Genomic DNA, 24,305 nt, shown 5'->3' on the forward strand with positions numbered 1-24,305 from the left:
CAGAGTGAAGAACTGCTACTGGACCTTGTGGGAAGTATTGGATCGTCCAAGGTCTCTATACTTTGAGACTTACACACCTGCTTTGAATCTTAGGAGGGGGGCTTAATTTCTGGACCAAAACCACACAGCTCCATACAGCTGAATATCCTGAGGTGTCAGGTGTACGCCAACACATCCTCCCACTTCACCAGGCAAGTTTAGTTAGCACCACATTACTCATTTATCACATTTGTTACTTAATGTTCCCAAGACTGACACACATGCATTTTACTTTAATTCCTTTGCAAAACACAAAAGCAAAAATTTTCTAAGTTAAAGCCAAAGTTCAATTTCCACATCAATTTATATCACCACCATATTGGAGTCATTAGAAACAAACTAGAGTATAGAACATGGGCACAAGGTGACCCTTCCCAAATGTGCTGGTTTTGGTTGGGATAGAGTTAATTTTCTTCATAGTAGCTTTATCCCACCAAAACCAGCACACCACAACATTCCTCTCCTTTCTGAAGTGCTGTATCTCTGCTCCCTTCCCTCCCCACCCCCTCAGTTTTTTTCAGAAGACATCTGCTGCTTACTTGCTTTCTTCATCCAGAAGATAGAAGAGGCCAGTGGGCTTCTTGCTGATTAAGTGAATGCAGGCCACGTTATCAGTGTAGTCGATATTGTGCCAAGTGATCCCTTCGCTCTTGTATTCCTCCTGTGTAGCTCAAGAAAATTCCCTCATCAGTACAGTGCCCTGACCTCTAGTGTCCTGCAGTCTGTGTGCCTAAAAGACATCCCTGAACAGCTATGGCAGGTTGAGTTAGTTCAGGCAGCAGAAACAAAGATAAGGAATATTTATAGATACGAACAGAACAGCAGGCATATTGGGCCTGATCAAAGCTCCTCCCAGCCAAGTCAGCAGCAGATGCTTGGGAGAAAAACTATTTAAAAACCAAAACAGTGAAAAGAAAGTTTTGCTGTGCCTTCCCAAGGCACTCTACAAACTTGGAGTCAGACATTACAGCTACACCATTACATTCAAGCCCCAGGTAGATATACATTGGAGGAATTTAAGGCTATTTTTCTCTTCCATAGTTGTTGTTTTATAAGAAATGACAAACATTTAATATGAAGTTTCAGAATTTCCAAATCACACCATCAGACACAGTAATAGAAGTTTCAAAACAAGTAGTTAAGCTCTACACATCATCAACACCTGGAGTTCCCTAAGGAAGCAACATACATCACTGGGGTTCTGAACATTTGGAGCTCTCTGACAAGAGACTATGAAGCTCTTCTGCCAAAATGACAACGAATCAAATGCTGGAGAGGACAAGCTCCACCTTAAAATATCAGCCAAGTGTCAGTTTTTCTTAATGCCACAGAGCCACCACAACTAATTAGGTACTAATGCCAAAAAAGATATTGCACAGAAAAATAACGAAATAAGTTTTGTGTTTAAGACAAGACAAAGAGCACCTCTCACTGTTCTGTATGGTGATGATAAACGGATTATTTTTAAGTAGGTAGAACTCAGTCTGCCTTATGACAGACTGCTTAGTGTGCACATCACATTACAGAAGTGAAATGCCATCTCACACAGACAAAAAAGCCTTTCTTTAAAAAGATATAGAGATCCCCCCGAGGGCCCTCAGGCTGCAAGAGATACAGGAAACGGGTCATTCAAGGATTAAGCTTATTTGGGAAAATGGCCTTAGAAAAAGAAAACAATGTAACTATTTAGTTAGCCTGGATATCCACTCCTGTGGTAAGTTACAAAACAGGGAACTCAACATGTTTACATATGAAGTCCCTATGTTTGGTAATTTTCTTCTCTTTAAGGTGCTTGTTTAAAGTTATGCACATATTGTTGATAAAATACCACATACTACAGAATGACTGCTCTATTTCTGCAGTGTGACCCCAGAACAGTTTAGCACAAACCAGGAAAAAAGTAATATCCAAGTCTAGAGGAAAAAAACCCTCCCCAAAGTTCAGTCTAGAAACAGGAGCTGTTGGCTCTGCCAGCACTCAACGCTCTCTGTAAGAAGATGATACCATCTGCAAAGCAAATCAACATACACCAGTAACTCTGTGATTTCAGGAACACCACCAATGCCAACATCCAGCTGTACTCCCTAAACACAGTCATGTGGAAGAAGTCACAAAGGCTGGTTATTAAATACAAACTGAAAAAGTAAGAGAAACTGTTTCCCACCCACTAAACACAACCTGCCTCCAGCCCTGAAACAAACTCCTCAGATACAGACTTTCAATCTCAATGTTCAGAATTTCACCTGACTCCTGTTGGAGGTTGCCTGAAGCTCTTTAGTTCTTTGCAGACACCCAGAAACTTCATGCACTCAGAGAAAGATCCTGCTATCGCTGGGTGACGTAGAGCAAGAAGAGCAAAGCCACAACCTTCAAACACCACCATGATAAGCAATAAGCCAAGAAATTACAAAAAAAAAAAAAAAAAAAATCAGACTTCCAGAAATGTGCTGAAGCAAATACAAACATTATGCCATGGGGTTTTGCAGAATAGCAGTTAAACTAGCATAGTATATGAGCACTTGATTAAGAAAGGTTTTGTTTCAGCAACTGTAAGCTCTTACCTGTTCCAGTTTGAAAATGTGCTGATTGAAATAATACTGAAGCTGCTCATTTGCATAATTTATACAAAACTGTTCAAAACTGTTGGTTTCAAAGTCTTCAAATCCAAAGATATCAAGCACACCGATGGACAAGCACTGGAAGAGGATGTGGAGGTGCAGTTAAGCAATCTGTCATCTAGTGCCTTCACCCACCACAGCTAAGCATTACAAAAAGCACAGCAGGGTAAGCTAATAGGGTTTGAATATTGAACAGTTCCATCTACTGTGAAAAGAGATAATTAAATATTATCAAGAAGTTTATCACAGAGTTCAGAACAATCAAAATTTATCTCCAATACTTGAACATGTCATTTGTAGCATAGTCTGTTAGGTCTGAACATGTAACTGTCTAAAAAGGCTTGTTTTTGTAAGAAACTTACTGTAACAGATTCCTCCATGTCCTTCTTATTAAGGAGAGCATGATTAATTCGCAGGACAATCCAATCAAACAGAGCACTGTATAAGGACTTTGCCATTGAATCACGAGCTGTTATTGCCTGCAGGTGAAACAATGTTCAGATCTTTGTTTAAAAGCTCCTTTCCATTTCAGCCCAGTGTTGCTCAAAGGCTACAAACCCAGCAGAGACAAATAAACCCCAAATTTTCCTTTTTTGATGACTTCTAACATTCCAGACATCCCCCACTAAATGTGAAGTTAGACCCTGTTAGCATCTTTGTAGCTAGAAAAGCAAGTTTATTTAACATAATACTAGTAGTGCTGTTTTACTCACCTCATTGAGACTATATGGCAAGATAAGCTTATCGTTAGCAGTCACAGTTTTTCTTTTTGTTAGCACTTCTACTAGAATTTCTCGTTTAACCTTCAAGACAAGAAAGAACAAAACTGTCACCACCAGGCTCCCCAGTGAGTAATCTGATGGCAACAGCGGATGTTACAATTTCCTCAGAGAAGCCCAAGTTCTGTGACAACAGCTACATTTATCATTCATCAATAGCTTTATACAAGCTCTTCAACTTCTTTAAATTACTCTCAGTTAAATTCATTCACACGTTTCCCTAGGGTTGCAAAGAACATATTGCCACTAATTTTCTTGCTGATTAGCTCTGTGATTATTGCACAAACAAATTCTACTTCATGTGATGGGCTGAATTCCATCCCCATCCTAAATAATTACACCAATTTTATCCATTTCCCCTTTCCTAAGATGAATGTTGTCAAAGTATCATAAAACTGATCTAGATATAGTAAACTGAGCAACAAGATATTCAAGTAAACACTGAGCATGACACAAAGATCTAAACATTAGATCAAACAGCTGAAGAGAAATACTCTACTTTCAAAAGCTGAGAGAGAATGTCCAGCACTTCAGGAGGTCCTACTTCCAACCCTTCATCACGACCTGTAGCTTTCTTCTTGTACGTAACATTGCCCAGATACAGAATAGCTGAAAGTATTGAAAAAATCCTAAGGAAGAAAAGTTGAATTTTATGAGAATTTTTCTTATGAGTTCATTATAACAGGTTAGCAGACTTGATTCTACTTCAAGAATTTGTCTGTGAGCCCTCAAATACTCAGCTTTCCTTGCTTCCTACTGGACTGAATGTGACCCTGACAGAGACACATGTACTGCAATTCATGAGCATCAACTAGCTATGAGTAACCAAAGCTTAAAGGATTCTACTCACTGTTTTTTTGTTGCTGAAAGGAAGCCAACCATCTCCATGGCTTGTTTTAATCGTTCAAAGTCATGTCGGAGATCTTCCTCATCTTCAATTTTCAAGTTATGCTGTGACAAAAGATCCACAATTAAAGGCAAAGAATGAAGCCCAAACATCACAAGAAAACAAGTATAAACTGTTTTGCTTCCTTTTGTCTTTAATTATCAATGCTTTTGTAAATCCCTGTCATAGATTACCTGATTGAGGTAGAAATAATCTTCAGGTTGCTTGAGGTGAAATTCTTTACGCTCTTCCTCATTGACTCCAAGTAGCAAATAATAAAAGACATGGTAGTTCCTACAAAGTTAACACATTTCTCTCATGAAAATAATGATTTTTCTTTTCTTCTATATACTTTAGATGCTCTTAAATTCTTGCACCAGTTATAATTGTGTTTGTTAGTAAAGTGAAGTAATCTCTTACCTTTCATCTTTTTCTTGAGAAACCAGACGAGATTTTTCAAGCAGGTATTTTTCAACAACAGCCCTAAAGACCCATAAAAAACAACAAAAAGCATGAGGGCAAAAGCAAAGACCTCACTAAATGTCAGACACATACTGCCAAGAGACTTCAAATAATGAAATCTACAGTAGAACACACTAGAGAATAACTTAGTATCTTTCAAAAAATTTCAGTATGTACTTGTTGTAATTGGAACAAAGAGGAATGCCCAAGAAACACCCATCATCAGTGCTTGGTTTTAGTAGACACAACTGGAAAAGAGGCAGACAAAGCTAGAAAAGAGCTAATGAAAATTTAAAGCAGGAACAAGATATGCAAAGTGCTGACAATCTGTTATCCACTCCAAGATTAGCAGTCATCTGACAAGAAATGCAAACTACAAGACCCCAGAAACAGACTGGGGAATTGATCCTCAATCTAGCAAATCTGCTAGATGTTTATGACAGTATATACATACACCTAAAAGGAAGCCAGACAGGCAGAGAACCCCTTGCAATTTGACAAAGTAATCTCTTAAAGCATAATCTATACTCCTCCCTTGACACGGGATACAATGAATGAGGTCAAAGTTTGGCACGATATGAATACATCTGTTTTGTCTTCAGCATGAGAAAAAGCTGCTCAATTAAGTCAGCAACAGCTTTGGGCAGACTTCTGTATGAGTACTGTATGTTACAGCATTGCAACTCCACTACTGCAGGTACATCTTTACAGTGGGGGTGACATACTGATGAAAATTTGGCAGATGCAAGTGTTACAGATTAAAATGCACTTTAGAAAGCAAGATCTGAAGGAAATTACTTTATGGCATGAGGTTGGACAAGTCACTACTCAGCTATTTGCACACAAATTACTAAAAATCACAGAAAGCATTTGGACAGAACTCTGAAGTAAAAATGCTCACTAAAAAGAAGAGCACAGCATAATCTTCGTGAGGGACAACAGCAATATGACACAGAATCCTCTACTACAGGGTGAAAAATATTAACAGAATTCTAAGACTCCGCTGTGACCATCATGTATTAAAAAAGTGTAGGAATAGAATATTTCATGTGTGCACTTCTACCTGAAGGACAAACTTTCATATAAGTAACATAGTAACTTTACAGTTGTCTTCGTCCCTAACTGGTGTTTAAATTGTTTATTTAAAATGGCTTCCTCAAATCTATTTCACTTCTCTTAGCAATTTAGATCTTCTGTTTTCAACTGCCAAATGGAGAGGACAATGGGTGCTCTGAAAAAGATTCTCCATTTTGCATGAAGGTGCTGCAGCAGTCACATCCTGGTTGTACAGCAAGGTAAGATTATTATTAATCACCTGATTATTTCACAAAGCTCAGTGTCTTGGAAATTCCACAGCAGCAAGCCATTCTCACACGAGAGGAGCCTCAATAAGGTGGAATTTTATACACAACTGAGTCTTCACCAACTCCCCCAAGCAGAGATACTGAGCCTGTACTCACCCTCGGACAATGCCATTCTCTAAATAGTTGACTTGAATGAACTTCCCAAAACGACTGGAGTTATTGTTATGTGCTGTTTTTGCATTTCCAAATGCCTGTAATAAAGAAAAACGAGTTAATTTTCAACTAAATGAAACACACCAGCCCACAGCTTTTCAAGCTTTCCTGTTCATTGTTCAGCCTCCTGTTAGCTTGCCCTATAAACTCAAATACTGCAGGAATGGCAACACACCTATGCCAAAAGAACAGCTTAGGAAACCTCTGCTGCTCCTCACAGATCCCTACACATGATGCTTTGCCCCATGCAATACTATTTGAGGGACTGAGGGAATCATAGATTTAGATATTTAAGAGCATGGGAAAAGTAATCACAGCCAGAGAGTGCAAATCAGCCTCACTCACTAACAATTATGACCATAGAGAGGATACTCAACAGGAAGATGACAGCACGATTACCACGAAATTGCCTCTCCCATAGAAAAGCCACAAACTACGTCTCATTCCCTAACAAGTTGCTCCCACTCAAAAACGTCACAGTAAACAGTTTTTCTTTACACAAGAACAGAATGTTAAGATCCCATTTATAAAGTTAGCCTGCAAATTTTGAGTTGTGTATTCAAAAAACCAGGTGGTGGAAAAAAAAGCAAACAGAAGTTTTGATTTGCAGAGTCACATCATACCAGGCAACCATGAAAAATGTAGGTTCATTACAAGGTGTTAAGAAAGGGGAAAAAGAACAGGTTTGGCACAAATTCTAATCATGCATCTTTAAGAATTTTGCCTGTCATGAATCCTGATAGACACTTGTCCTCTCTCAACACAAAATATCCTCTGCATGAGCCACACTTAGAACTATAAGGCTAACTTACTGCATCTTAAAGTCCAGTGGAATGAATTACTGGGAATGTCCTTATCAACTCCCAACTGTATGTTCTTAGGTTAAGAGAAACTTCTTGTCTTTCTAACATGCAGGAAGCAATCCAGCATATAGAGGAAAAAAAATGCAGTGTAAAATGCAACTGTTGGGAAAAAATACTCTGGTCAAAGCAGACTATCACCAGCAATTCCTGCCACATACTTCCTCTTAAGGCTCCAAGCAATTAAGGGCTCCATTAGGAAATCCGCCTCCCCTAATATAGAACGCTCAAGGAATGGGTCACAACAATGCCACCTTCTTCCTCCACACACACACACACATCCGGAGAGGGACGGACACGTGAACACTGTACACAGCACAGAGCTGAACTGTTTATACATACACCCACCGACTGATGCTGTATGGCTAGAGGAGTGCTGTTTTCATGACAGTCACATTGTTTATATATTGAAACTCTTAAGCTTTTTTTTCTCCTCTCTAAACTCCCTTGAGGGTTGCAGCTGCACTGAAGTACCACATCTGGATCACTATTTCCAAAAGAGGTTCTTGAAGCTCTCAGACAAGTAGATTTCTACTGCCAGCTGCCTCGAGCTCGGGGAATCTGAGCAACAACTTCAGATCTGCGAGGATATCCATAACTCTTCAGACAACTGTTACTTCTGACCTAAAGGAAGAAGCTAAAGGAGCAGGGTAAAAAACCCACAGGCTGATTCTGCTGTAACTTCAGAAAAGCCAACGGGTTTCTAAAGAGAGGGGATTTGTGTCCAGCAGATCTCACAGATCACAGAGTCCGAGTTCAGCCTTCTGATTTCCAGAGACCGTGCTGCATGAGTTAGAACACAAACAGCATTCCTCCAAAGATTTTTCAAAGCAAGCATTGACCAGTCATTGGTATCTTTCTGTAGCTAATACCCAACAAGCTCTCTTATTAGATTATAGATGTATTTTTAGAGCCCATTTTGCATATATAGCATATTAATTAATGTATCTCCAAAATCCCGGTCAGCTCCTTGCAGTTACCAAACACCACCGGACTGCCCAGAGAGGGGGTGGGTGCCCCATCCCTGGGGGTGTTCAAGGCCAGGTTGGATGTGGCCCTGGGCAACCTTGTGTAGATCAAGGCTGGAGGCTGGTGTCCCTGCTTGTGGCAGGGAGGGTCAGAGCTCTGTGATCCTTGGGGTCCCTTCCAGCCCAGACCAGTCTGGGATTCTATGATCCGATGATTCTAAACACACACCAACATCAGCACAGCAAACTGTCTGCTCTGTAAATCAGAAGCCTGCTCCTCCTTTCCCACTGATGGTGGCTGAGCTGTGGCTTTCCAAAGGATACCATCCAGCCTCTCCTATTCAGTGTATTCAGAAGTCCAGTGTAATCACCCAATTTGTCACGCTGCAGAACAGTGGGACTTGGAACTTGATTCTGCAAAAGTTCCTTTTTGGAAAGTTTAACTTACGCCACAAGTTCACTATCAGCTTACTAGTTATACTAAAGAAACCAGACCACAATGTAGCTGAATTTATCACATTTTTTTTTTCACAATAAATATTATGGCATTATAGAGTTAAGAAATCCCATAACCCAGGCTTCCTGAAAAACTTTTCTTAGTGATTACTCATGTAAGCAATGAATACAGTTTAAAACTAAAGGCTCTTATGATCTCATGTGTCTGGTATTTAGTCAAAGCATACAGCAAATTCTTAAAAGCTGATCTAATATTATCAGTTTTTAGGAAAGTTTTCATGTACTGAATGGTTTTCTCACAAGAGCTTTTAACATGCACAGCTTTTTAAAGAACATTCCAAGTCGCCTAATATTTTGGGTGGGATGTTTTTTCGGTAACTTCTAGCTTTAAACTCTAATCACTGCCACCATATTCTTCAATATCCTTTGACCAATTACCAATATAAGAAGTTATATGCCTGCCTAAAATCAGGAAGATGCAAAAATCTTAAATATTAAATATTTTGGTATTTAGCAGTTCGATCTCTTTAGCCTGCTGTAGCTTTATCTGAGGGAGTATTACAGATAAGAATTCAGCTCCCTTATTACCTAGCCATTGCTCTGCATGGAAACATCTTTCAAAGATAATTCTAGCCAAGAATGTGCTCATATTGAACTGAAACATCTTCCTGGTTTGCCCTTACAGAGAGCTGCTTAGGCCTTCACAAAATAAATTCAGAAGATGAGGGGACAGGGGACAATTTCAGCTGAAGGGAAATCATAATCATTTATATGACCAAACCCATTGACTGCAATGAGGAGACAGGTAAAAAGGACAAACTAAAACTAAACCTCTCCAATGGAGAAAACTAGCTCTGTAAAAAGAGGGCAAGTCAGAAACAGCAGACCAAGGCCAGCAGGAATCAGAGCTGGGATAGACTATTCCCGGAGTCCGGAAGTCATCCAACCCATCCTCTTACCTTGGAAGGCAAAAGGCAAACTGGAGGCTGCTATTCCAAACTACAGCAGCCACAGTTTTAAAAGTCTTTGAACAAAAGGCAAATTCTCCTTTTATTTGCTGCAAAAAGAAAAACCCCAAACCACACACACGCCCCTATCATCCACCTCAGGAACACTACTAAAAACCTCAGTTTGTTCTTTCATAAGAATCGCCAAAATCTGAAAAAGGCATCAGAGCATCTGTAAACCACTCTAATCCATGGCAGAGCCACCGCTGCACAGACCAGCCCTTCAGCATGCCAAATGACATCAAAAGGCTCAAATTATGCACCCTGGAAGAGGAAATGACTCCTTCAGAGTCAAACTCTGTTTAGTACTGGCCTTCACAAACATGCTGCAAAAGAACCCACTCGTTAACACGGAAGTTGCAGTGCTCAGGGGTAATTCTGCAACCCAGCATTCTGTGTGCTGCCCTGGGCAGGTCTAAGCCCTTCACATCATCAGTCTGTATCAAGGACAAGGTGATTTTTCCCTAAGAGATGTGGGGAAGCATGCAACAACACATTTCTCCTCAAAAAAACCCCTGGTAACATTCAACCAAATGGAAAAAGGAAGTTCCATTCCTCCTCTGATTATGATTCTTAAAACAAACACATGCAGATAATAGCCTCAGAACAACTACTTTCCCTTAAATAGAACAGACTACACCCACTAAATATATATGCAGACTTTTATGGCAAATAGAAATGAAAACCAGAGTTGAAGCACCACTCTGCTTCAGCCTATCTTATACCAAAACCACAAGCACAACGGGACTGTAATAACGACAGAGCTGAGAGCAAATTGCTTTACTCTGTTCTCCACAGGATGGTGAAGTTGAAGAGAGAGGACTTCCTACAACGAAGTTTAACAGGCTTAGTTCTAGAAAGTATCACCCCCCTTCCGCCCTGTGCTGTCACTTTTAACTCATATGTACAAATTGCCTTATTCAGAAGGCAACATTTCCTAACGGACTTCCCATTTTCTTCGGGGGTTAATTCTTTTCAAAGAATGGTTTAAGGCAATGAAGAAATGCTCAAGAACATACCCAAAATGGAAATGAGCAACGCTCTTCAAGACACCACACAAGAAAGTTATGACAGCTCCAGTATTTCCGCTTGTCCTACTGCTCCTCAGCTGCCATTTCAGCCCCAAATGAGCTACCAGCACACTAACAAAGTAACTTCTGTGACAAACCCAAGGCACAGTTTGGAAATTGCAAAAAGGGTTACAACTTTACAACAGAGAACAAGCCAACAGGAGCTTTGCTGCCAGAGGAGGAAGCTCCAATTCCCTCTTACTACCTCTCCCACCACACACTCCCATGTCCTCATTCAATTTTCTGCCACTTCACTAAATTAATTGGCTTGAAGCAGCTGTTTTAGGTCCCCAGAATAAGCTCAGAGTCTCAGATCGCACACTGTGCATTTTATATCTGAAACGTGCTTTTTAAGACTTTTTCCATGATGAAAGAAAAATACAAAATCCTTGGAAACTTACGTGCAGATGGAAAGGTTTAATTATCTTGTTTGAGACTCTATAAAATAAACAAAGGTTTGATTTGGTATTCCCAATTCAACTCAGTAATAGTTCCCAAATGCAAATTCCTTCTTAGGACTTCAAACTCTGAGTAAACAGAGTTTAGCAGTCAATACTAGAAGGCAAAACTCCAAGTCAGGGAGCTATACTTTAATCACTAAATTTAGAAGAGGATGAAAAAGTCAGGAGTATCTTAAAACAGAGCCTATCTTTATCTTCCTACCAGTTTTAAAGAAACTGCTCTTCACCAGAGATGATTTATGTCAGCCTGGAGAAGCAGTTGAAAAAAAAAAATAAAAATCTGAGAACAATTCCTGTACAGCTAAGGCAGCTGTAGTCTGTGGGGCTGTTAAACACCAGCAGTGCTGAAGCACCACTGCTAGCCTTGCAGGTTCTTTTTCTCCAGAAGTAGTGCAAGTGACCTCTTCTTATTAGAAGGAATCACAAACAGGTCAGCCTCTGGTGCAGAGATTGAGCAAGAAGCAGCTGAGGATCAGAGACTAACCCATGACCAGCTTTCCTTTCACCAGCACATGTGACAGCACTTGTGCTAGCACCACATTCGACTGTTGCCTACGCTGTCTCAGAATCCTGTATTCCATTTTCTCAGATGTTTGGGTAGGTAGTAACAAGCAGCACCCAAGGCCAAATCTCCTTTCATGGTGCAGCTGTAACTCCATTTTTAAAGTCTACAAATTGTGGAAAAGGAGCTAAAATATTAACAATAGTTCATCTTTAAATTACTTAGACATTTGCATAGGGGTTAGTTAGCCAACACAGAAACAGGATTTGGTAAGAACTGTTTCCAGTTTCATTAAGTGTGAACTGATAAAATTGTCACTCTGACATGAACAGGGCCCACCTTTCTGTGCTAAGAAACGTCTGCTTTAACTAAAGGTCAACCTATAAACAGACACATTTTACTTGAGTGTCAGGAAAATAAGAGGTCACTTAAAAGGGGAAGTTCTGAGCCAAAATGCAACCAGCTTCTGCATCATAAAAGTCAGTGACAGAATTCAGTCAAGAGTACATTTTCATCTTTCATGAGGACTCAAGAATAAAATTTCAGGATTAACCAGAACATTCTCAAACAGTTTAGGCACGCTACAAAACCATTCACGCAAAAAATCCCCCAAAACCTCCATTTAAGAAAAATTCCCTTTTACCACTTCAGTTCCCTTAAGTAAAAACCCAAATGAGTCACCACAGTTGGATTTAGAAGTGACCAACTCTAATAGAACAGCCTGTCATCAGTTTAACTTCCACAAAGCAAAGTAAGGTTTCCATGCATTCCTCTCCAAGACCAAGATTTGCCTTGGGTTTTTTTAAGTGATGTTTAGTGACTGGAATTGCACATGACCATCCACATCAGGAATCATGGAAGCTTCACTGCCTACTGAATGTGCTCTGCAGCACCCAAAGTGGAATAGCTTGAGTGTCCTTCTCTAAGGTCTACACCTTCTGATGTGCACTGAAGTTATGTGAACAGAGAAGCACGTTTCCACTGCCTTAAACAGAGTTGTGACAAAATCACAGGTGCCCCAGTGATTTATTTGAGCCTGGACAAATCTCAGACTCTGCGAGTTTCAAAAAGGTTTATTTCTCCATAATTTCAAGTCAGCAAATAATACTTCTAATATAATAATGGATATTCAATTCTGAAAGATATTTTAGGATTCAGATGTTCCTACATTTTTTATATTTAGTTTTCATAAACGCCTTTATCTTTTAGAATATTTGGGAGGACAAGTTTACACTATCAAAATGCGACTGACAAACACTCTCAAAGAAGTAGAGTGAGAAGTTTCTCTGAGAATTTCAGAAAAGAGCCTCATATCTGAGACAGTAAGTACTGCTACTGATTCAATTTGGCAAGTTCACAAGCTAAGCTTGCAAACAGCCATCATATTTCTAGCCAGCATGACTATTTTCTCATGAAATGCATTACTAAATGCTCAGTGGAAGCCTTAAGAAGTTGCAATACTGAAGCCAACCAACCCTACTTGGGAAAATCACAAATATCCCTTCATGAGCATTGCTGGACATACACATTTACCTGTGACTTCAGCAAAGGTATTTGGTTTCATTTTGAACCTAGGCATACGTGCATTTCTCATTCAGGGGACAAACCACAACACAAGATTTTACCTCTCTACCTGGTTTGACACAGCCATACCATGTCATGCAGGCTAGAGTCTGAAACAGTTAATTTTATCAAAGGCAGCAAGATCAACTGATCAAACAGTGCTTTCCACAGTGACCCCTTCCTGTTTTCTGTTTAGAACAGCATAGTTGAACTCCAGCAACCAACAAACCTCAATTTTACTTCTTCTTTCAAGCAGCAAAAAGGCAAAAAAGAACTTGCACATACTTCTCATTCTTTACAAAAAAAGCTTTCAAATCACATTTGTAAGTGTTACACATTTTCAAGTTTGGCTTTGTCACTTTTTATCTAAAGCATTTTTAAAGTTACTTCTTTATATGAAAGCGTTGCTACATTTGAGACTATTCAAACCTAAAAATTACAATGGCTGTATTCAAGTTCCTTGCTATTGAAGATTTTTTTCAGGAGTGACCATCCAACCAAGCCTTCAGAGTTGTTCCTTCCAGATGAGACACAGTAAGTGGGACTGAAGTTTAAAAGCCCACTTTAAGTTTGTCCTGATGTTACCCAATGCAACACTGGCTGCACCCGTCCTTCTCACGTGGTTAGTTTTGCTTTCTGTTAGAAATGCTGTAGTAATTAAAAGCCAAAACCAACTTACACTTTCTCTCCAAGTAATGATGTTGCTCTCTTCAAAACAAACAATTGTAGAAAGGAAATAACTCCCTCAAAGTTGAGTTCATAAAAACACACAGGACATGCTTACACACAAAGGAACAATTCCACTAAGCAGTTAAATGTCTCAGTGGAACAATCCTTTTATAAAGCATTTGCTTACAATTTGATTCAAGTGCCAGAGCTTTAAGACAGAAAACACAGGTAACCTCTGTCCCAGAATATCAGGGTTTAGCGGTGGAAAGTGAAGTCAAATACAAACGAAAAGCAACAGGAAGTTAACTGAACGGAAGGATGAATTCAGGAAAATCAATTAGAAGCAGTTGAGCAACACAGCCAAACACCAGTGCAGCCCAGTGATATCTAAAGCCTAAACCCTGCAGGTGACTCAAAAGTAGTACTCAACAGCAGTTACTTGGAGTTTTCAAGAAGCAATTTTCACAGAAGGCAATTATAGCATAAATTTACCTCCAGGACTGGTCCAGCTCCTAGAATCGTTCTCTCCACACCACTTGCGTACCCTTTCTGGCTCAGTGCCGTGAGGCAGTGAATTAAGAAGTTTGTGCTTTGAGTTTTCCCAGACCCACTTTCCCCCGATATAACTATGCACTGATTAACATGTTTTTTAAGCATTGCATGATAAGCCACATCAGCAATGGCAAAAATATGAGGCTCCAACTTCCCAAGCTGGTGATTCTCATACATCTTGACGTATTTAGGATTATAAATGGGCAGGAACTTGAAGGGGTTAATTGCAATCAGAATACTTCCTGCATACGTGTATATTTTGTGTTTCAGAAAGCGGCATTTGAGATTCTCTAGGAGTGTTGTCTCTGTTAAATTGGGAAGATTGCACAAGTCATCAACGTCCTCCTGCTGCCATGGAAGAAAACCTCTTTCAACCAATCGCCGAGCATCTGTCTCCTTGGAAACCAATTGCATCTGGACATATTTGATGGTCCCATCAGTGTTCCTTTCTTGTAAAAGAAAGTAGTACCCATCCTTCTGCGGATGCTCATCCTGAGCACGACGAGGCCAAAGTAAAACCCTATGAACAGGGGAATCATTTGTATCAAGTACCCATTCTTCACCACCCGATTCTTTCACTTCCACGAGAACATAATGTTTTGAGACATCCAAGTTTAAGATACTAATCACATCCTTGATGACATCTGAAGATGTGCTGTCCTTGGTTGCTGTCACTTTGCAGCAGGGAGCACTTTCTGTTGAGAGTTGAGGGTAAATATGAAGATTATAGGCTGCCTTTGCCTGGCAAACTGCACTGTCAGCATCTTTTAAACTCATTCTGTCCCCAAATGGGCTTCAGTCTTCCAACCCCGTTTAATACGCAGTGCCCATAGTCTATAAAAAAGAAAAAAAGAAAGAGTCAGCTGTTAAAAAAGGTGTACAAGAGGTATTAGGGCAAGCTATTATTGTCTGGAGGATGAGAATAAAGTTCTTCATTAATTTGACTATTTAAGAACAAATAGTCCAGGTAATTTTCCTGACATGGTTCACTGTATGGCTACACAAACATTTAGTCATCCTCCCACATAACCTCCCCTGTAAAGCTGCACAAGCAGCTTGAGACAGAAACAGGGTTTGATCACTTCTTTAGTCAGCAGTGGCAGTTTAAAGCAGCCATGAACTACGGGCCAGGGAACAGTGCACAGGTGCAGAGAGGCAGATGGTTCTCACACTGAGATCCACACTTTTTTTCCCCACATGACCTCTTTTCAGGAGAGGTACAAGGTAGGCACAATATTCACCCCACTCAGCTCTAAGGAAACAGTGCTACAGCTGAACAGCTCAGAGCTAACACCACTGTCAAATTCTTCTAACCCTGCATCCCGTGCTGATTTCTTGAGCGTGCAGAATGTACCCAGCGAACAGACTGCTAATTTCACTTGACTGAACCACTTCCTTGCTACAGAAAGGTTTGAATATGCTTTTTATCTTCCATTAGCGTTATTGCAACTACTTTTCAACTAACCAGATCCCAAGTAACCTACTTCATTCATAAGCCTTTATTCCTGTCACATCAACTCTTTCCTCACTGGGTTTGAGGAACCTCAGGCACAGACCTGCAAAAATCATTCCTTCTGATTGCTTTGTCCTCCTTTCATCTCTGCAACCGAACATCAACCTCACGGAAGTCAACCTCTCCTCAGTGCCAAGTTAAAAGCCTCTAGATGTAGTAACAGTCTACATCTCTGCCAGTGACTTCTCTCTCACCTGCAGTTTGGTACACCCAGATCACCAGGACTATGCTTGCTTATGTTGCTTTAGTTAACAGCTTATTAGCTTGTCAATAAGCTTGGGTAGTAAAAGGAGGAGGACAATCAAGTATCCCCCTTTGCTTTAACAGTCTGTAAAACTTCATACCCAGATTATCAGTTGAGTTTTTATTTCAAGAGCAAAGCGTTCTAATTCTACACTTCCATGCTGAATATATAAAAAGAGAGGCAGAGAAATGCCAATGAAGTTGCCTTTTGCCACTAAACAACTGCACAGGAACTTGCATAAGGCCACAGAGAGCAATAATTTCAAATTAAAATCAGTGGAGTAGTTGGAAGCATTTAGCTGCCACTTCCACTGCAAGTAACGAATCACTTCACAGAAACATATGACATAGTTCTGCCTCATGAACTGCCTCAGAGTAGAGAGCTGAGCTTTAAAGGAACTCTGAATAGTAAGCTTACAGAGACATTGTTATGCAAGCTTGATCATTTTTAGTGGCTACTCATCTAAAGGAAGGCTGAGCAAGCCACAGACAGCAACACAAACCACAGAACAGCTCTGGTCAAGCTCCATGATACCTCCAAGGATGTTCCCCCCCACTTCCCCAACTACATTTCATTCTTCATTCATTAAGGAGACCTTATTGCAAGAATTTGGTGATACAGAGGGATTGACCAGTGAACTCAAGCCTCCTCTCCCTTTCCTGTAATTATCACTGACCCGTGGTTAATAAGTCTGAAGTACCATTTATAGTAATTACACCAATGTAAAGGATTCTTAAGCTCCAGAAGCTCAAGACACCTTAGCATATAGCAGAAACTACAGCAGACTGCTGCTCATGGGGAACATGAATCTGGAGCACAGACAGAAAGAGAACAACAGTGACCATTTGTCTCTCAAGACAGCAAGCCAGTTCAAGGGAGACAGTCTTGTGCAGACTTCCTTTTTAGTTCCCAACAATTAGTTTCAGACGCTGAGTCTGGTATGATAGAGGAAGTCCCCATAGTCAGTATTTTCGACCAAACAGCACCCTAAGAAACACAGCATCAACTTTTTGACCACACAGAAGAGCTGAACCTAGGTGTTGACCTCTGACTTTACTAATAGACATTTCCTAACCTCATCTCATGGCAGCTACCAAGATATATCTGGGACATTGCTCAAGAGTCCAGTCCCACATCACACTTTCTAAAGAGGAAGACGGAACACACAGTTGGCTGCTTCTCTACTGGTGAAAAACCCAGGCCAGTTACAGTAAGCAGCAACACAATAGCTGGTAGTGGCTGCTCAGGTGTGTATGACTGACTAACTGGAAGGAGAAATACCTCCCACCCTGAAGATGACAGTCTACAAAACATGTAAACATCAACCTTAATATATTTATAGTACACACAGGGTTCTAAATTATGCAGTCATCATACAACTTGAAGTTCACACAGGCATCCATCACTCTATGGGAATTATATGGAATATAATCTAGAGTGGAACTTGCTGAAATGTGATTTCAACATACAGTCGACATCAGCAAATTGTCACACTGCCCCATTCTAACCAGACATGAAGCCCAAACACTGCTTGCTTTAAACAGCATTGAGCTTTAAGACTGCTCTTTCACTCAATGACTTAAAACACACACACACTACTTGGAATCAATTAATACTGATTATGAAACTTTAAGAAAAAAAATCCAGAAGTCACTTAGGTATGACACCACAAGCAGTGAATGTAGTCCTCAGATAAAAGGTCAAATGAAGTTAGTTGGGCAGCCACAGTGCCCTCACCCTTGGAAGGTACACAACCAATACTGCATGTAGAATATATCCAAAATTCAATTAAGAACAGAAAAAAAACCCCAAAAAAACCTGTTGGAAAATACCCCCTCAAGCAAAACACTCTAGAAGCTTTGTCTGTGAGAAACACACAGAGGAGACTGATATCAGTTGAAGTCCTTGCACAGGGAACTAGTGTTTGGGAATAATCACTAGTCTGGAGGACAAAGCTACACCACAAGCCAGCATCTGAAATTCCAAGCTAGAGAAACTCAGGCTAACTGAAGACATAAACATCACCAGAAGGTTGCTTCATGCTGCAAAAACTTAACTGACATTAACTGTGAGGTCTGATTGATAAAGTCCTTTTTAGAAAATCAGCCAGTCCCCAATTACAGATGTGCTTAATTATGGAAGTTAATTAGGTACCACCCTCATTTATATTGAGTGGTCTGAACAGATGATTACAATGACTCCTTCTAATTTTATGTTCTCTACTTATTCAGAAAATTTTAAAGCAATTTAAAAATGGTATCAGCTCATCAAGGAAACAGGGGCCTGAAATCAGGTGCAGAGAACACTGGCAGAAAAAGGAGAAATGCAAGAATAGAAGGTAATAATGAAACCATACCGGTCAGCACACAAAGCAGCAAACTCAAGAACACAGCATCCTAACCACTGCTGTTGAGTTCTTTCTGTAGATGGAAATTCCACAAAGCTACCTTAGTTCCTCTCAGTACCCTTCCTTATAAGAAGCTCCTTCCCAATGCATGGGGGGGGGGGGAAGAAAAGCTCTGTGTTAGAGAATTTAATAAGTGGGAGACAGAAGCTGGCACTCAGGTGCACAGACTCATTTCAGACTTCATATTCAGACTTCTTCCTGCTTTCCTTAAAATGTTTTATGTTTCAGAAGCCCTTTGTAGCACAAGTATACATCTTCACAGCACTTAAAAGGCTTAAGTATAGTTATCACCACCCTCAAGACACAGCAAAGTGTTATTTTTCACCATACTCCTGCTTTGCAAAGAACTGGGCGAGACAAAGGCAAGACTTTTGATTCTAACCTCTTATTCAAAACATTAGATTGTGCTCATTCTGTGGGGATGAGTGGGGCAACAGCTGCCTGGGGTTAGTGACTTCAAGGATATAGTGACATATGAGTTGCACCTCTGTGACAGTTTCATTGTGCCAGTATAACATACATAATTTAATGGGACTTATGAAGAGAAGCAGATCTGGAATAGTGCTAGACAAATTTAAATATAAGGTATCAGCTCCAGGCCACCTCTATCCAACTACCTTAGACAGGTAATTCTGACAGCTCTAGAAAAATGGAAGCCAGTCTAGCCAATCCAAAATCTCTTTACAGGATTTTGTTACTTTCCCTACCCCATCCTTCGTAAATTCTACGAACAGTGTAGTGTTAACAGCATGGACATAACGAGCTTATGAGGCAACAGTCTAATGCCAGATTATTTTCATATTACCTATCAACTTGTACTTCCATCTGCTCATAACCACACACCTCTCTGAGCTTAGCAAACAATAATCCAACTGAACATGAGGCTGTACTACTCAGTGCATCCCTGGAGGATGTGTTACACTCAACATTGAAATCACTGAGCAGGGAAACATTCCAGGTAACCACTGCAATACTTTGTAAAAGAAATGCAGAAGGCTGCTTAATTTGTCATCAGTCTGTAATCTTTTTGCTTTGATCATGTTAATAGAAATAGAAAATCAAAAAGCCCCATTCTATATAGTATTTTATGGTATTTTAAGAACATTTTCAAGTCTCTATCAAGCCAATTAATTTTGTAATGTGCATCAAAGCCAACATTGTCCACTCGATGTAGTAAAATTCTAGAAGAGAACTTCGCCCCAACCAGGACAGGGTATCTGTTTAGTTTAAATAAGGCCATAATTTGAAGTCACATATTTAGTCAATGAATCATAGTGAACCTAAAAAGGGAAAGCTACCATTACAGCAAAATTGTTGAGGATGAACTTCACAGTATTCCAGTTTTTCACATTTTCATGCACATTTCCAGTGCTGCATTCTTCAAATTGAAAGATTTGAGTTTCTCCTGTTGTTCGTTAAGTCATTGTCGACACAAAAGCAGAAACACATAATGACCTTTAATATTCTTAAACACCAGAACCGCCAGTGACCAGCCCCAGAAGACAACCCCATCTGATCAGACTGAAAAAAATCTAGCAATTTTAAAAATACTCAGCTACAGCTTATCCTTGATTTCCAGAGCAAGGAATTTCCAGCAAAACAGGCTACAAGAGACACCCTAAAGTTAATTTCCACAATTAACCCCGCTTTACAGGTAAAGCAAAGGCCTCAGTCCTTGCCTTACCTGTCACATCAGAAGGACATAGAACTGGCTGTTAGTTGAGTGTAATTATTTCTAATTTTTTTCCAGTATTCCAGATGTTTGTAGATTCCCTGAAAAATCAAGTTAGCATGCTAGTAACACTTCACTACTTTTCTTCATCATAAAAAACTCTGCTGGACTAAGTGACTTCAGTTCCTTGGTTTTCTTTAAGTAAAAGCTCTTGTCTTTCCTGCTCAAAAAGAGTAGTTCTGATTAGAGCACACGTATTTGCAACACATTTGCTACTACTCTTTGTAATCAAGCCTGCAAGAGAAGTTACTGCCACTGATTGCCTAACAAAGGAGAAGCCGGACCGCAGCGCAAGTAATGCAACGTAATACAGCAAGAAGGCAGAGCAACTGTCTTTATGACAGGCAGTTCCTTCTTGGGAACCTTCTCTCTCCATTGTGTGGCACCAAGACCCTGACCCCAATCTACACCCTCAAACCACCTAAGATTCAGACCTCTACTTCCTCTTCATGACTCAGATGCGCAATTTACCCTGAAGAAACGGGTACCTTATCAGGTTTACAGTGACATTAAAGGTCTATAGCATGTTATTGCCCTACAAAGAGTGTGAAGTCAGAATTACAGATGTAGGCTTGAGTATGATTCAGAGGAAATGAAAACACAGCCCTGTTGAGAAAACAGGGGATGAAGGGAAAACAACTGAGAGTGGTAGACGCAAAAACTGTTAAGCCAGAAGAACTCTGGAGACTATACCACCACTTTTGGGTAGTTTTATTTTGTCCTTAATAGGAAGTAAAGGAAGTAAAAGTCTCACTGGCCTAATGCTGTATTTACACTGATGGGAAGTTTTCTTCAGAGCGTTTAGGGTGAATTTTTGTGTGAATTGGAAGGAAAAAACATGTGTTCATCAGAAGAACCCACACATGTTAAAATACCTTTTAGAAAAACATGTTTATCATTAAACACTGTTGGTCTTTGAAGGAAGAGCAATTTTTTCCAGAATCTGCATTGAGTTTCATTTGGTAATCAGATACAAACAACACAATGAAGTTTAGGTAAAAGCAACTCTGCAAGCCATGCTTAAGTCACTTGATACATCAAGAAAACATGATATACCTGAGACAAAAACCTCTGAATTCTCATTTTCTGGAATAAAAGACAATCTTAGCCCTTTCAGAAAACAGAGCAGCTATTAAAATGGTCATCTATTGAAAAAAAAGAAATCCTTACCAGCACCTCAGGCTTTACTTCTTCATATTAAAGTAAGTCTGGTTTCTTAAAAACATGATTAATAAACACTTTCAGCCCTCAAATTCATAAGACCAGTAATGAACCACAGACTTTTTGTTGCATCACAATTTTTCACTCTTTCCCTTAACTGTTGAGATAGCTAATACTGTTGCATCTTTTAGGAATTTTTCCTTTTTAAATGCCTAAGAGATGAAAATCGTGGTATTTGACCATCTAGTCAAGGAAGGACATATTTAGCCTAAGCAGCTACGTGCATGTGAGTCAAACAGTTATTCATACACAGGATTATTCAAGAGGTCCAGTGTTTGAATCATTCTTTGTCAGAAAGCTCAGTCTGTACAGAGCATTACTTTCTAGGTGAACCCTATTTAAATTTTTCATCAGCTGCGTTTACTCTTCCTAAATTATTCAGTTCTAAGCATTTTAGGTTCCACAGGAAAACACAAACCTACGCGTCTTCCCGCTCCCATTAGACTACCCACTCGCACAGACAGCTGCCCTGGCACTGCAGGAACATTCAACTATTGAAAAAGCTTTTTGTTGAGATAAATGATCAAATATGGCAATAGCAACAACAAAACCAGCCCCCTAAAAGCCCAAATGATACAGTTCTACAAAACCAGTTCCATCACATAACTGCAGTAACTCCTGAGTTTTATGCCAATAAGCAAGCACTAATGATGAAGAAAATTACCTTAGCTGCATCACTCAAAAGCAGAGATGATATTACTGGGCTTTAAATGTAGAGCAGGTAAAGCATCATTAGTTCAAAGACAAAAATAATTAAAGTTCACTCTTTTTTAAATAGAGCCACAACGAATCTTGAGGCTGATACATATATACACATGCACTGGGTGTTCCCCGTGTTGCTTTCCCTACATTGAATAAGTTTGTTCCTGACAAGATTCCAAGCTGAAGACACTGAAGACTTAGTAAAGCCTGAGGAGTGTGACATCAATACATTAAACCAGAAAGCAGGGTTACCTCACTGTTACTTTAGGGCAAGTACTTCCTTTAGTTATGTATTCCAGCTAACAGACCTGAAATCAAAGAGCTTCTAATTACCCATGACAAACTCTTAATTTGCAGACAGGCAGACAAACCGATACCAATCCACCTCTAGGAGTAGTGTGGGAGGATGTTGATGACATCTTTGAAAGGCTAATTGCATTTGCCAGGAGCCTGAGATCATCTCCTGCCCCTCTGCTACATTGCCACCCATTTCCAGAAGGTGAAATCAAAGAACACTGAACTCATTTCCATCCAAAGCATTTCTCACTTTTCAGAAGCAGGACTTGCAAATAAAGCTGGGTAAAAATTTTGCCAAAGTACTTATGGAGTAAGAGAGAATAAGACTAAAAATTATACTAAGAAGTCATCTTGCTCTAGGGTCCCACATACCTCTATCGACTGTACGGTCACAACAGTCACAAATCAAGACAGTGCTCTGCAACTTTTAGTCTCTACAAAAACATGTGAGAAGAGATGTTCCCAGGTTGCAAAAGTTGTACTTTCCAGAGATTGCAAAACCAAACTTACCAGAAAGTCACATCATGACCAAGATACAAGCAGGTACGGGCACAAAAAGATTAGGCAGTGATGGTCATCGTGATAAAGCAGGACCTCACACACAGCAGCAGCACTGGTATTGTCAAGAGTCACCCAAAATAAAACAAAGAAACAAAAAAAAAACCCCAGAGAGTTTTAAACGGGGTTTTTATAAGACGCCTGAGATACCCCCGCAAAAGTTTACAGACTATTCATACCGAGAGACAGTAACCTCGTGTGAAAAAGCTGAGCAGCTTCTGTAAGCAGCAGAGGCAGGAGATGGAAGTTCACATCCCGCCCGAGCTCTTCCTCTGCGCGCTGCCCGAGCAGAGGAGGCGGCGGCCAGGCACGTCCCTTCCCCTCGGGCACGTCCAGCTCTTTGGGCGCATCAGAGGCTAAACCAGCCAGCCGCCGCACATCTGCCATGCCGCCCGTTACGAGCCCACCCAGCCGCCCAGAAACCAGGCACATCACAGCTTCGGCCCGCGCCTCAGCCCGGCCCCGGAGCCCACCGCCCCGAGGGGAGACCCCAAGGAAAGGCTCCCGCTCCCCCGGCTCCTAAGGGAAGCGTGGGACCCCGCGGCCCCAGCCGGCCAGGCGCTTTTCACCACCCCTCTTCACACAGACGGGGCTCCCCATCCCGCCACACTACACCGGCCCCGGGGCTCGACAGGCAGCGGCGTCCCGGGTGGGCGCGAAACCGGCTACTCTGAGGCACCACCGCAGAGCTCGGTCACCGCAGAAGAGGAAGGGGAGAAAAGAAAGGGAGGGGAGAAAGGAGGAAGCAAGAGGGAAAGGCGAGAGGGAGCGAGAGAGGGCCCGCCGGGGTCTCAGGGCCGCGCATCGCCACCGCTTACCTCAGCCGGTGGGTGAAGCGCTGGCGACCAGCACCGCCGCCCGCCACAGGCCCCGCCGAGCGGCCGCCCGCCACTTCCGGGTAGGGAGCGGCGGGGCGACGCCCATTCAGCTCCGCGGGCGCAGTGCGCATGCGCTACGCCTCAGCAAAGCCGTGTGAGGCGCCTGGGCGTGAGGCGTGAAGCATCGCCTTGGGGCCGTAGCGGTCGGTGCTTGACCCGGCCGCCTCACCCCCGCCCGCAGCTCGGTAAGGAGCGCTTCGTCGGGAGCTACGTGCAGTCTGAGGCAGAGGGCTCTGCAGCGAGGAGTGAAGAGTGGGCGGGTTCCTGTTAAAACCAAAGAACCCCAGTGTTCTCCCCGGCCGAGAGCCTCGCTTCCCCGTGCCGTGAGGGCCACTGCTGCAGAG

At 41.1% G+C, this 24,305-nt stretch overlaps 1 protein-coding gene across 1 annotated transcript in view; it reads right to left on the reverse strand.

The window, feature by feature from the left end:
* The window catches only part of MYO9B (myosin IXB), a gene marked incomplete at its 5' end in the record, with an annotated part of 34,091 nt that extends 18,905 nt beyond the window's left edge, over window positions 1–15,186 (reverse strand). The window contains 10 exons of the mRNA XM_084276349.1: window positions 579–700; window positions 2,601–2,735; window positions 3,020–3,136; window positions 3,371–3,460; window positions 3,936–4,065; window positions 4,287–4,387; window positions 4,517–4,616; window positions 4,743–4,805; window positions 6,245–6,339; window positions 14,350–15,186. Of these exons, the coding sequence (XP_084132475.1) occupies window positions 579–700; window positions 2,601–2,735; window positions 3,020–3,136; window positions 3,371–3,460; window positions 3,936–4,065; window positions 4,287–4,387; window positions 4,517–4,616; window positions 4,743–4,805; window positions 6,245–6,339; window positions 14,350–15,186 (1,790 nt within the window). The remainder of the gene's footprint in view (window positions 1–578; window positions 701–2,600; window positions 2,736–3,019; window positions 3,137–3,370; window positions 3,461–3,935; window positions 4,066–4,286; window positions 4,388–4,516; window positions 4,617–4,742; window positions 4,806–6,244; window positions 6,340–14,349) is intronic.
* Window positions 15,187–24,305: the final 9,119 nt, after the last annotated feature.

Source organism: Gallinula chloropus (genome assembly GCF_964237585.1).
Source record: "Gallinula chloropus genome assembly, chromosome: 28".
In the NCBI taxonomy this organism is placed as follows: Eukaryota; Metazoa; Chordata; class Aves; order Gruiformes; family Rallidae; genus Gallinula; species Gallinula chloropus.